Raw genomic sequence first — 12,662 nt, forward strand, 5'->3', positions numbered from 1 at the left:
ACTTGGCTGTTTTTGTGACAACTTTTACTGATTACAACAAATGATAGAATATTATTCCGTGTTAACAAAGTTTTACGTATGACAACAATATAGTTTTCTCATTTGGACAAAAAGCTAGCAAAAAAGCGAAATGTTGGGATTTGCTAGAGAATAACAAGCGTGAGGGTCGTGCATTTGAAGTAGGTTAGATTTGTACAACATATAGTAGCTATTAGAACACGCAAAATGGCATTTTAAATACGGCGACCTCAATTAAAAACTGTGGCTTACGCATTTTCTTCTTAGGCGCTGTTTACTCACTGTTGGCACAGTTGTCAATAACTGCATGTCGATGACTGCCGGTGGTAAGGTGCGTGGTTGGGAGCACGTCAGCGTAGAACGCATGAACTCTCGCACCACCAGCATAGGCAAAGCTCCAATTCACTTGTGACTCAGCCCGGGTTGATTCAGGCTTCCCCCGTGTGTTACGCGTCTCGTGATGCAACGTGGTATGTGCTGACACGCAGGACTCGCGTTTGTGCCTGGAATCGTTGTGCAAGTAATCTGTTGTTGTGGCGAAACTGGAAAGTAAACGCACGTGCGTCGATGCTTCCTTCAGTTTTCCGCTAACACCAACTGTCCTCAGGCAATATATGGCCCTTTGCCAAACGGAAGAAACTGTTGACAGTGCTTCGGTGTCGAAACAGCAGTCCCGTGCTCTTTGAAAGTTAAAATACTTGTCTCTTGTTTTGTGTGACGCATAGGTTAAACGTCACACCATCAGGATTCGGTTCCAAAACCAGGACGCGTAGGCATACTTCTTATGCGTTTATATGTTGCACTTCACGATTAAACGTAGTTTAATAGACACATCAATTGTCGAACACAATACAGTGAAACGTTTACGGAATGAGTACATAACAACAAATATATAATACAAATCAAAAAACAGCTCCTCTGGTAATTTTAATTCTTTACCAACGTTTCGGCAACCTATGCAAGCCGCCTTCGTCAGGGTGAATGACACTGAACGCTCGTACAGTAAACGGAAAACACGCGAAGAAACGATAGGAAAATAATTAGCGATAACGTTTTGCCTCTAGAGCTGTTTTCTGATTTATATTACTATGCCTGGTAGCAACAGTTTATATAACAAATATATAATATTAAAATATTTATAATCTGAAAAAATCCTTTCGAACAAATAGTTAAAAAGGAGGGAATAGTAAACGAATAAGGGGAATTTACTACTTAAAGTTTAGGCTGTATCGCTTCTGATCTGATTCTATCCGCCCCCAGTTCCTCAAAAAAACATCCTTGTAAAACATCTCGTTGGAAACTTCACGTCCCAGCGTCTGTTTGCTTTTTGCCGTTCGTTACGTTGTGCTTTTTGATGAACTTTGATAGCGTCGTCATGGCTTCGAAAATCCCGACACCCTTGATGGCACAGCAGGCCTATAAGTAAGTTAATCGCTTATCAATTCAGTAAACTCTTTCCAAAAACATACACAACTATATAGCAGTCGTAATGACCAGGCAAGCATAACCTAATCTTTTATGCCTGGTGACGAATGTATAATTTGATACTCATTTTCCTGAAATAAAATATGTTTGTCATATAGTTTATATACACTTGCCAACTAGAAATTTAGAAAATATAAATTTTACTATAGCCACTCGCCATTTACAGTAACTATACTATATGACGATAAGTTACAGCAACACTGCTTCCGGTGATAGCGAACTTAATGGTTCTGCGTTATAACTACAGTGTAATGCGTTTCATTACGTAACTTAAGACACATATCAAAAACGCTTATTTGATTGGGGCTAATTTAACGAGATTGATACTGTAAACTAGTGGTTATTAACCGTTCATGAGTAGTGGCCCTTTTTATCTGCTCTGTTCCCCCCTGTTTACCTTTCAGAAAAATATGTTATAGAATGTAACAAGACAAGTGTCTAAGGGGAGAATACACAATAAACCTACAAAGCAACTAAAGTATAATAATCTATATTAACACAGTATTTAAACCAACGCAGTAATATATCAACGACAGAATAAGATCCGAAATCGTTTGAATAAGACCTAAACATGTCGAAATAAACCTATAGTATAAATTCATCTAAATAAGGCTTAAATGGACAGAAACCATAGGTAGGCTACGCCCTCGTTTTGGAGGCGCCGTTGGGGCACCGGTAGGTTTACCCATTTTGGGGTTATTCATTGGTGGGTGGGGTGTGAGAATTTTCGTTAGTGTCGAAGTTATTAAAGGGCAGTTATTGATGAAGTTAAGGGTTGGGTTTGAAGTTAGGTAATAGGTTGTCTAGGCCCTTTTGGGCCGTTTTGGTATTTTTTCGAATTCTGATTTATTTCGACGTTGCTGTTTCTAATTTCTGTCGTATGGCTGGAGTCCCTCTAAGGTCAAAATGAAAACCATAAATTAGAGTTTAACTGGCTAATAATTAAAATAGTATACGCTAGTGGCCTCCAAAAGCTGCTCTGTGTCCCACAGGGTACCGGGGCGGGGGGCCACCGTTGTGAAACTTTGAAGTAACCTGATAAACAACCTCAATGAGATGAATTTAATTGACTGACAAGTTCCTCAAATCAGAAAAGTTTTACTTAATTGGTATATTTAAGTCAGGTAGATTCAAATCGTTGGTAGAGCGCAGTCCAGGTGTGACCGGAGGTCGTGAGTTCGAACCGCACTGCAGGGTAGTTGTTTTTATAGCCTGCGAATTGCTTGCATTGATCGACAGATTCGGTAAGTCTGGGATGGCTTTCGGTGCATTAGGTTCAAATCGGAATAACTTTCATTGACACATTTTACTAATTGTAAATAGCCTTTTAGTAAATTGCTACAAATATGAACCTATGGATTATGAGATAATTTTTTGCGAACTTAAACTTGTGCGAACTTAACTTAAATGTTACTGTATAGATAAAACATAGCACAAATTTTGTCCCAGTATTTTCAAACAAAACCTAATTGATGTTTAAGTGTGTGTAAACGCTGTTAAAAATTCATGCTCTGTTTATCTTGATGTGACATTTCCGAATTGGCTTGACATGCAATTATGCCAACAATTGTACCACTGCAGAATAAGTGTTTTGAATGTCCGGTAAAATACTTGCAGTTTTTATATTTGTTATTCATAATTTTCATTAGTTTTGAAAAAAATAGTTATTTAGGTCTAATGAAAATTAAGCGATTTCTTAGATTACATGGTGTTAAAAAAATTAAAATGATGATTATAATCAATATCTTTAGTAAGATATGAAGTTTGACTAATGTTGTTTAACGTTAACCCTTCATTTTTAAAAAGGTATTGTTTCAAATAAATTTAACATCGACTTTCGAACATTAAGCATAGCTACAGCCTGTTTGCAAACAAAAACAGCTGAAAGTTCCAATGTCCACACCTGTATATGCCAGTTGTGCTCAGGCGGGAGATCGTTGAGCTGTAAAACGCCTTCCATTTCCTTCACGCTAATGGCGCCGGGAAGGTCTTGCTTGTTCGCAAGCACCACGATCGGTATCTAACCAAGCGCAAAAATCAGTTTTACGTGTCAACGTTTAAGTAGAGGTTCTATTGGTTTATATTTAGCTGACGCTTTCTAAATTCTCACGAAGCCTATTATATTCAATACGACACAACCTACTTTAATTTGACTATACCCTTTCTAGTGATACTTAACTTTAAAGTTAGCGAATGCCGGTATGAACGATTTTAACACACAACTAGACTTGCAAATGCTAACTTAAAAATAATGAAAAGTAGAATTGTGATTCGCAATACCTTCTTCATTCCCTCCTCGTTTAAGATTGCGTTAAGTTCACTCGCCGCTTCTCCAAAACGACTCGAATCGGCGCTGTCGACGACGTATATTATACCTACAAAACGAAAAAGCAACGAATATATGCAAAAGGTTGAAAAGCATCAATGTCGTGGTTATGCGAGCTTTTCACCTTCGGTCGTCGTGTAGTAATGTTTCCAGAGTTGCCGGATCTTGTCCTGACCGCCAATATCCCAAATGGTGAGTGTAAGACCCTTGCAGGGCGTCACCGTCTCAACGTTGAAGCCGATGGTGGGAAGCGTACGAGTACATTCCTTTAGCTTGAGCCGCTGTAGAACTGTGGTCTTGCCTGTCACGGTGCAAAACAGAATTTAGGCTAAAATGATTATAAGTTTTACGGATATTTTAATGTCTGATAGGAGCCGACACCCGCTAAGTTGTAGTATCGATTCTCGTCCGATACTAGGGTGGTGTCGGTACCAATCCGCTACCAAATGAACATAAAAAATTCAACCTGGTTTTGTCATCCAATCAGCGATTTTTATCTTGAAACACACATTTTTTTAAATAATATCAGGTTAACAACTATAGAGGTAACTAACCTAATAACATCGCCTTTAAACAATTTAATTTTATCCATTTTGCTTGTTTTATTATATCGAAGACATCATTTGGTATCTCATCCTGAAAGTTTTTGTCCAATTTATCGGGTATCGGTATCGGATTAAAATTGTTAAGTATCGAACATCCCCAATTGCAGGTGAACATCGGAAATTTACACGTGAATTTCAAATTGATTAACTTCGAATGTAAAAATTTGCTGTGAAATGTAATTTTTAAAACAGTAACTTTTATAGTTCGTCAAGTGCGTTTAATAAATATGATGATAAAATGAAGTCACTCCATCTTTTAAAAGTCGATTAATTTAGGATTAAACGAGAGTGAAACAAAGGTGTTCATATCTTTGCACAGTTATCTGTTAAAATTGGCCGTGGATTAGATGACATCGTTATGTGAATTATTCACGAATTGCGTCGGTCGGATGTTTATGCGACGCTTTCACACCACAATGCATTTGCGCAGCGAGTACTATATAGTGACCTACTGACGTTATCAGTGACAAGGGGTTGTCTACCAATCGTAAACTTACTATGTTAGTGCTAAGAGCATGACCACGGCTTACGCCCCCTATACGATGGCATCTGTGTGTTTAGTAGGCTTCATCAAGTTAATAGACGTATTAAAATGTACGAATTACGAAAGCTGGTTTATCAAGCGGAATGACAACACATTGTTATTAATATACAAATTGGGAAGATGGTTGCACCAAGTTTTTCTTTAGACAATATTTTAAAGTCACCGTTTTATACGTTATTATATTTGATACCCCTTTTTGTTAAATTGGCTAAAGCATTCCGCAAATAATAGAATATGAGTAGGCGTCGTGACTAACGGAATAATTATGTGTAACCACAAAAGCATTATACTTTCACGAAAAATATGACTGCGGTGCGGAAGCCTCTGTCAAGATTAGCAAACAAATAATACCGGCGAATTTTGAATATTATTTGTTAAGACTTCTTTACATTGTATATATTTCTTTTTCCTTGCTGTAAACACACAGATTTCCGCTCTCCAAGGAAAGGAATACTTGACGGGAATTAGCGTGATGTCCGGACAACAAAATTAGCATCATAATATGTAGGGTAGGCTAGCTACTTTTCTGTCCGATTTGTAACCTGCATCGTGGTTCGGAAAACCAAATCTGGGTTATAGTTGGTTAGGCAAAATGGTCATATTGAGAGAAATGAACGCGCTAATAACGTTTTAGTAAATACCTGCTGCGTCAAGTCCCAGCATACAGACTCGTATTGGTTCACCCTTATTCGTTGGAAGCAGTTTTCCGAGTAGAGCACCCATGTTCCAAGTGTTTTATCCGTAATAGCCTAATTCAGCAGACAGATTTCAGCAATAAGAAGAAATTATGGACTTTCCACTTATTTTATACTTCCTATTTACCTGTGAAAACAGTAGATATCTAATGTTTCAAAAATTCCTTGGCCTTGGTCTGACAGAAAACTATTACGAAAACTTGCATAAGTTATTATAACTTATAAAAATTATCCTTGCAATATATTTACAGGACTGACGGCTGTACCACTAAAAACGAAGCGTTAGATAACTTAATACGTCTACCATTTGTATTATCGCCGTGGAAATTTCTAAGCACCAATTAGTTTACGGTAAAAGCGTGTTATGATAGCGTATAGTATTTGGAAAACCTCATCTAAAGAATTAGGCTTCCACGCTTCTTTCTGAAAGCTAAACAAAATCGCCAAGGGTTCAAAGTTATTTGTCTCTTATGAGGCGGAAGCGACAACAAAAGAACTTGACATCCGTCGATTGACCGAATGCTGTGCACCAGTTCGACACCAAGCTATTGACTATGTGTAACAGCAGGAGTCTTAGTTTCGAACTCTTTCGATTTACAATGCCTTTTCTGTGAACAAAACGTGTAGGGACTGTTCAGGACCCACCGTCACAAAAGCAAAATGCTCCACGAATGCGTACTGTTTGTGACATGAGTCGTTATGACATAGTTTCGCACGATGTTGGATCCTATAGCACTTCTTTAAAATACTTGCGTAAATCAAATGAATATGGCCCATTCTTCCAAGCTTAACGTCGTTGGTTACACACTGGTTTTGTATTGATGGTCTTAATAGGTTTCTATCTATCGTTAATTTTTACTGTTAGATAACTTATCCTATTTCAAAGATATTTTAAGCTTTGTAATAATGCACTTCCTCACTTTCACATGTAATTGACAACAGAATGCGACCACCACGCGACAAATAATCAACATATCTATTTAGGTGCAAAGGACACGACTGGCTTTATTGATGACAGAACAAACGTTCGTACCGGAAACGCAATAATACGTTCAGTCATCCATTCGCAAAACTGCCATCTACACCGCAAGTCGGGCTACGTCTATGCCGGTACCTCATATTCATCTGGACGCTTGCAGTAATCCAATGACTAAGGCGCAATCAGGCTTCTTCTAGTGTTCGATTGGGCACGTCACGCTAAGCTAAAGCACCATCAACAACGGCCGAGAAATAAACTGGGAGACACGGTAGCGCACACACTGAGTGGCTTTAGTAGGGACATTTATTTTTTTGAAACGCTGATGTTAGGTTTACGCGACGAATTATAACATATCCAGATAAACTTTGCCAGGGTCAATTATGTTTCAGTCTGTTGTACCGGGAAAGGCCTGAAAAAAAAATTAAAATCACGCCAGCTTTATAAACTATTGCTTAGTTTATTTCAAAAACTTTAGTTTGCAATCAATCCAAAACACATTTGCACAACAAAGTCCGTTTTTATTTAAAAAGGTTTACCGCGCCAATAGATAACATTTGACACTTCTGGAAACTTCCTATAATAAATTTCAACGAAATAACCTTTTTCTGATCTAAAAATCTACTCCAAATTTCTTTATTTTGTTAATTGTTTTCTATACAGAGGTAAAAATTTTAATTATTATTGTTTGAAAGAATAAACATTTATAGTTTGGCGTCCTTGTTTTTTTCTTATTAAGCAAACAAAGCTTAAAATATTGTTTACTTAACATCTATTTAAAATAGGATATGTATTTATAATTATCAAGTTAGGCAATTCTAACTTTCCAAAACGGATTTGGCAAATAAGAATTGCTTTATTTTAAATTAGATAAAAAATTGAATAAACTTTCACTTGCTTTGTTCCAAACGAAGTGTACGGTAGCCGAAGTTAAGATACATGCTTGTATTTCCGAAGGCAACAATGTACGGATATATATTGTTGTAAACTTGTAAAGGGAGGTCGTCTATGATTTTCCTCTTATTGTATTTTTTTAATATAAACATTTTTCTCTTACCCATATTAAAACCGATAGTGAAAGTAAGCCGGAACGGTTCGAAACTGCGGTTATAAGTCTCGCCTGTTGCGTGCAATACTGATAGGCTCGTATGTATTACCGAAAAAATGCGTGGCATACCTAAAAATCTCTTAAGGCACCTTGGTGTACCGACGCTGTACCGTGTAAGAAAGTTTGCGAACCACTACAATACACAGTTCCACAGTAGGCCTACTGATTGCTTAATGACATACTTTTTTGTAGCATTTTTATCGCTCTGGCCGTTTGTTTGCATTCTATTGATTTTTGACGATGATTACTAATATTTTATTGAAAAAAAATTAACTATGGCAACTACAAATCGCTTATAAGTTTTTTCTGGTAATTTCCTTTTTTTTAGGATACAAAGTTCTGCCTAAATAATGCAATCGCGTATTAAGGTTATGAACCGCAACATTTCTGATGCACAAATTACTTTTTATGTACGCAGTTGCTGGTTATTTTTCTTTCCACATATCTCAATTTACTTAAATATAACCTCACTAAATAAACTATAGCTTGGAGTAGACAAACTTCCTTGTGTTGCTGGTGCGCTTTCCTCAATGGGCAAACGTCATAGTACAGAAGAACCCCTCTAAAAATCTTCCGTCTTTACATTACTGTGAAGTTACGTCTCGTTGTGAACGGTTTCTGGCAGTTCAAATGCGTCACACTGTTGTGACGTCGTGCATTGTCAGCTAATAAAATGGTGCAACGGCGATAAATGGGTGCATATTCGACAGGCACTACCTTATTGTGTGAACACCCTTGTTCTAAAGTTGTTCTATTGACCGAATTAGGCTAACTTAAACTACGCCAACCTAAACATTATGTTAAATGAGGCCAAAAGGATTAAACGTAATTTTGTTAAGCTAATATGTTTTACCGCAGAGTGTGGTTTAAACTCCACATGACATCGCATTTAAACGTAAAATATTTCATAATGAATAAATATTTCATAAACGCAGACATTGCTTTCCCCATGGATGCAATGCTCTATGAATAAATACTCAGTCTAAATTTTAAAAATCCAGTTGCCATTAAAGACAATTAAAACAATAAATAAAAACAATATTAACAAATATTGGGCATTATAAAGAGTGAACGACATTTGTACAAAATATAACGCTTGGTACAGTTTTCTATTAATAACTATAATAAATGTAACGTATAGGTAAAATGAACTTTGGGTTTTTAACTATGTATCGACACCTTAGTTATTAAAATCAGGTATAGGCAAAGATTTTTGGTTTTTAAAAGTTCCATCCATATGAAACGTCGAGTAAGAACGTGTTAGACAAAAATTCAACAAACGTTTTATCAAAAGCAGTTCCAGTAGTTAACAACTCATGCTGCCAGTTAAGCAGATTGCAGCGAATATTACGACACGGGGTGGGTTTCCTTCTTATATTTTTTTCTGTTACACCTCAAATATCAGACCCTAATCGCAAAAGTGCCTATTTCCACGTACATATAATCAATCAATTGAGCATAAAAACATAAATAAGTTTTTACAATACGATAAACAGTCGTCATTACAAAACAAGTTTTCTTCAACGGCAAACAGCAATAATACCAATTATTATTAAAGTATAATAGTAAGCTTATTTTAAGGCCGTAACAACTTTGTAGTCTCGTTTACCAGTAGCGATAGTATGGCATCAACTTTTATGGCGAGAAGAGTTTTTTTTGTAGGCCTGTAAGGGGTACAATGTAAGCCTATATATGTCGTTTGTGTCATATTTAAGTCGTTTTCGTTACTTGTTTAATGCCATCGGTGCTGGTTATCTTTCTCCCCGTCACACAGTTCTGCTACAACAAGGTTACTTGCACAAAACTGATTGACTTATATTTACATAAATTACTGTGTAACCATTACTTATGTTTTAAAGAACCGTTAAAACAGCCTCGCGCCCCTTTAACTCAAAACGCCAGAATTTATCTTTTATGCGCGGTGCAGTGACAACAAGAAAAAAGCAGGGCGACTATGTTTTGTTCTGTTTTTGATACTCTTTCACCATCCTTGAGAAGGACTGAAGACCTTCCATGATGCCCTCGCCTTTCTTGGCAGAACAACCCTGAATGTTCCATTTTTGCCATGCGGGTATGTCCCCCAGTTGCAACTGGTGAATGAGTGAATCGATTGGCGACGCAATTTCCATGTCCTGCTTGTTGGCCAGCACTAGAATCGGGATGCGGGCCATCTCGGTGTTGGAGATTATGCTGAATAACTCGTCCTTGGCCTCACAAAAGCGCGACTGGTCGGCGCTGTCAACTACGAAGATGAGACCTGATAGGTAAACACAGATATATCCGGTGTAGTTAGCTGTCCAGGTCTTGGTGGCAGTACGTTAGTATAAATTATAGGCTTTGCTAATGTTTTTAGCCGTGGTTGTTCGAACACCATTTAACGTCTTATTAATTTTGATCGGTAGACCCGAATGGCAACTTTTCTCAGTTCGAACATATTGTTTGAACCGAATTATAAAAATATGTGTTGTGTGTTGTTTATGCATTGTCACCACTAGGGATAATATTAAATGCCCTTGCTAAAAGCGTTCATCATCAGCTCCACACTAATGGAGGATTCGAGCCTAATGGTAAACATACCCAATCTGTTGTTAAAGGATTTACGTTAAGGATTAGCCTACAGGCTGCCCAATGTTCACATTCTCTTAAAATATTTTGAGAAATTATTTTAAACTGGTAACCATATTAAAACACAATTAGGTAAACATTGCATCGAAAATAATATTTTACCGCTGAACGTATAATGTTATGTATCCTGAAAAACGATTTAGCTTAAAACCACACCTAAAAAAGAAATAAATTACCTACAGAAGTTTCCGATCTAAAAATGAGTCACTTTTTAAGCCAGAAAGGTTACACTCAACACGTCCGGATACGAACGGGTTACCTGTTGTCTGTTTTTTGCAAATATACCTTGCATTGTTAAGTTAACTTAAACTTGTTGCAGCGAGTACATTTTAAATCTGTCCTCTACTAAGTAAAAATGTGGTAATGTCATTTTAAATTAGAATAGCTAAAACGTCGAACTATTAGTTTATCAATGCAGAGGTCACTATCCTCAGGAGCATAAAAAAATTGCCAATAGAAAGTTTCAGATATTTCCCATGGCGTCTATGATGCGCAAACTATTACCTTAAAATCTGGCCTGTAGTCTCAAATGGTGTGGTACACCGCCAGCAGTGGTTCTATTTTGATTTGTTTGTTGTAAATCAAGTATGATAAGGCGAAAACATTTTTAGAGAAATATTCTTCGGCCATATTTAATTTGGCCGGCGCCAATTCGATATGCAAAATTACAATCAACATTAACTCAACGACGTATTTATTTCACAACTCGTGATCCCACCCTACCTCCGGCTCCTTGATAATAATGCCTCCATAGCTGCCGTAGCTTGGTCTGGCCTCCCACGTCCCACACAGTGAAGGTGAGGCCCTTACAAGGACTGATCGTTTCAACGTTGAAGCCGATCGTTGGAATGGTCTTCACAACTTGGTTAAGCTTTAGTTTGTAGAGTATGGTAGTTTTACCTGCAACGGAATTATATTTTTTACGTTTGAATGCGAAATATGGTTTCGCCTAAAGTTGTTTACCACGCAAAACCCCTTAAAAACTGAAATAAATAATGCAAATGGGTAAATAATACTGCCTACATTAAGTAGAGGCATTACTGCAAATAGTTACATGTAGGCCTACACATTAAAAAATGTTTTATTTTGTAACAAACTGAAACCAACATCGATTTCTTTATATGTTTTCTTCATACTTAAATGTTTGGGCCATGAAATCAGTTTTTCGCAAAGTGGTGCGCTTTCAAACTAAAACCAAATACTAAAGTCTAAACTTTTTAGTTGAAGGACGCGTATATTTCATTGTAAGACAAATGGGGTCATCAGGTATAACAATGCATTCAATAAGTTTTTTTTGAACTGTACATTAGAATGAAAATTTGGGAACCAGATATATGTTTTTGGAAATGGTTTATTAAATAATAATAAACTCTTTCACCCACTCGATTATTCCACAGTTAGGCTACGTACGACAAGTCCTTAAATGTAATTGTCTACGCGCCATACCAGTTCGGGTCGGAATTGATCAATTTATTTTACCTTTAATAGATTCTCCGACCTACATTTTTCTATTGATATGAAAACACTGCGTTTACGTGCTGGTCACCTGCTGCGTCCAGTCCAAGCATAAGAACTCTCACGGGTTCCGCGTCGAAGCTTTTAAACAGTTTCTCCAGTTTGGTGGCTATCGCCCCCATGGCTGCAGACAGAGGCCACTGGCTAATTCTTTTCGTTGCAGTCTGGTTAACCGTCAATGAAGACTGCTTTATACTGACACGGATAAATTAAAGCTGAATGCAGCTATATGTCGCCTTGAAACACAAGAAATTGTATTGCCTAATAATCTTTGAGAAAACCTATAAATAACTTAGATATATTTTTTGCAATACTTGCAAATGCCCAAATTTGTTTACGTCTTGTTTTGTTGCGTCACATTAACAATCTTTTGAGCGCACCATACGTCACTTCAGTCGTCGACCTACAACAATGCGACAACAACATTTATTAGTCATTTATTAGTTGTTTGTGCTGTAGCATTCAATAAGACACGCACTGCATAATATTGAGGTACACGCGACATTTCTTAAATGGCAATAGTTGTAAGCAAGCTTTAATATTTCTGCCACTTTATCTGTCTTTATTTCTAATTCCACTTAAAATTGACATTCCTAATTATTGTTAATTTAATATACATCATATATAACTATGGCCGTTGGACACAACTCTATTTTTTGATTAACATAACATGATGTTTCGCTTTTGCTTTGGCTCATACCGCTGGAGCTCAACATTCCTTATGCGCCATCGAGCTAAAAAATTTATCTCATTGCTTTCAAACTA

General features: G+C 37.0%; 2 protein-coding genes across 2 annotated transcripts; both read right to left on the reverse strand.

Moving 5' to 3' along the window:
• Positions 1-9: 9 nt before the first annotated feature.
• LOC146167600 (uncharacterized) lies at positions 10-5,789 on the reverse strand. The gene is made up of 5 exons (XM_083389125.1): positions 5,620-5,789; positions 3,954-4,130; positions 3,784-3,878; positions 3,407-3,523; positions 10-1,434 (listed from the first exon to the last, which is right to left on the reverse strand). The coding sequence occupies exons 1-5, from the start codon at positions 5,699-5,701 to the stop codon at positions 1,321-1,323; spliced, it is 585 nt and encodes a 194-aa protein (XP_083245251.1). The 5' UTR covers positions 5,702-5,789; the 3' UTR covers positions 10-1,320.
• A 2,845-nt stretch (positions 5,790-8,634) lies between these two features.
• Positions 8,635-12,172, reverse strand: LOC146167601 (uncharacterized). The gene is made up of 3 exons (XM_083389126.1): positions 11,929-12,172; positions 11,106-11,282; positions 8,635-10,014 (listed from the first exon to the last, which is right to left on the reverse strand). The coding sequence occupies exons 1-3, from the start codon at positions 12,017-12,019 to the stop codon at positions 9,710-9,712; spliced, it is 573 nt and encodes a 190-aa protein (XP_083245252.1). The 5' UTR covers positions 12,020-12,172; the 3' UTR covers positions 8,635-9,709.
• Positions 12,173-12,662: the final 490 nt, after the last annotated feature.

The sequence above is a fragment of the Ascidiella aspersa genome, chromosome 1, assembly GCF_963924565.1.
Source record: "Ascidiella aspersa chromosome 1, kaAscAspe10.2, whole genome shotgun sequence".
In the NCBI taxonomy this organism is placed as follows: Eukaryota; Metazoa; Chordata; class Ascidiacea; order Phlebobranchia; family Ascidiidae; genus Ascidiella; species Ascidiella aspersa.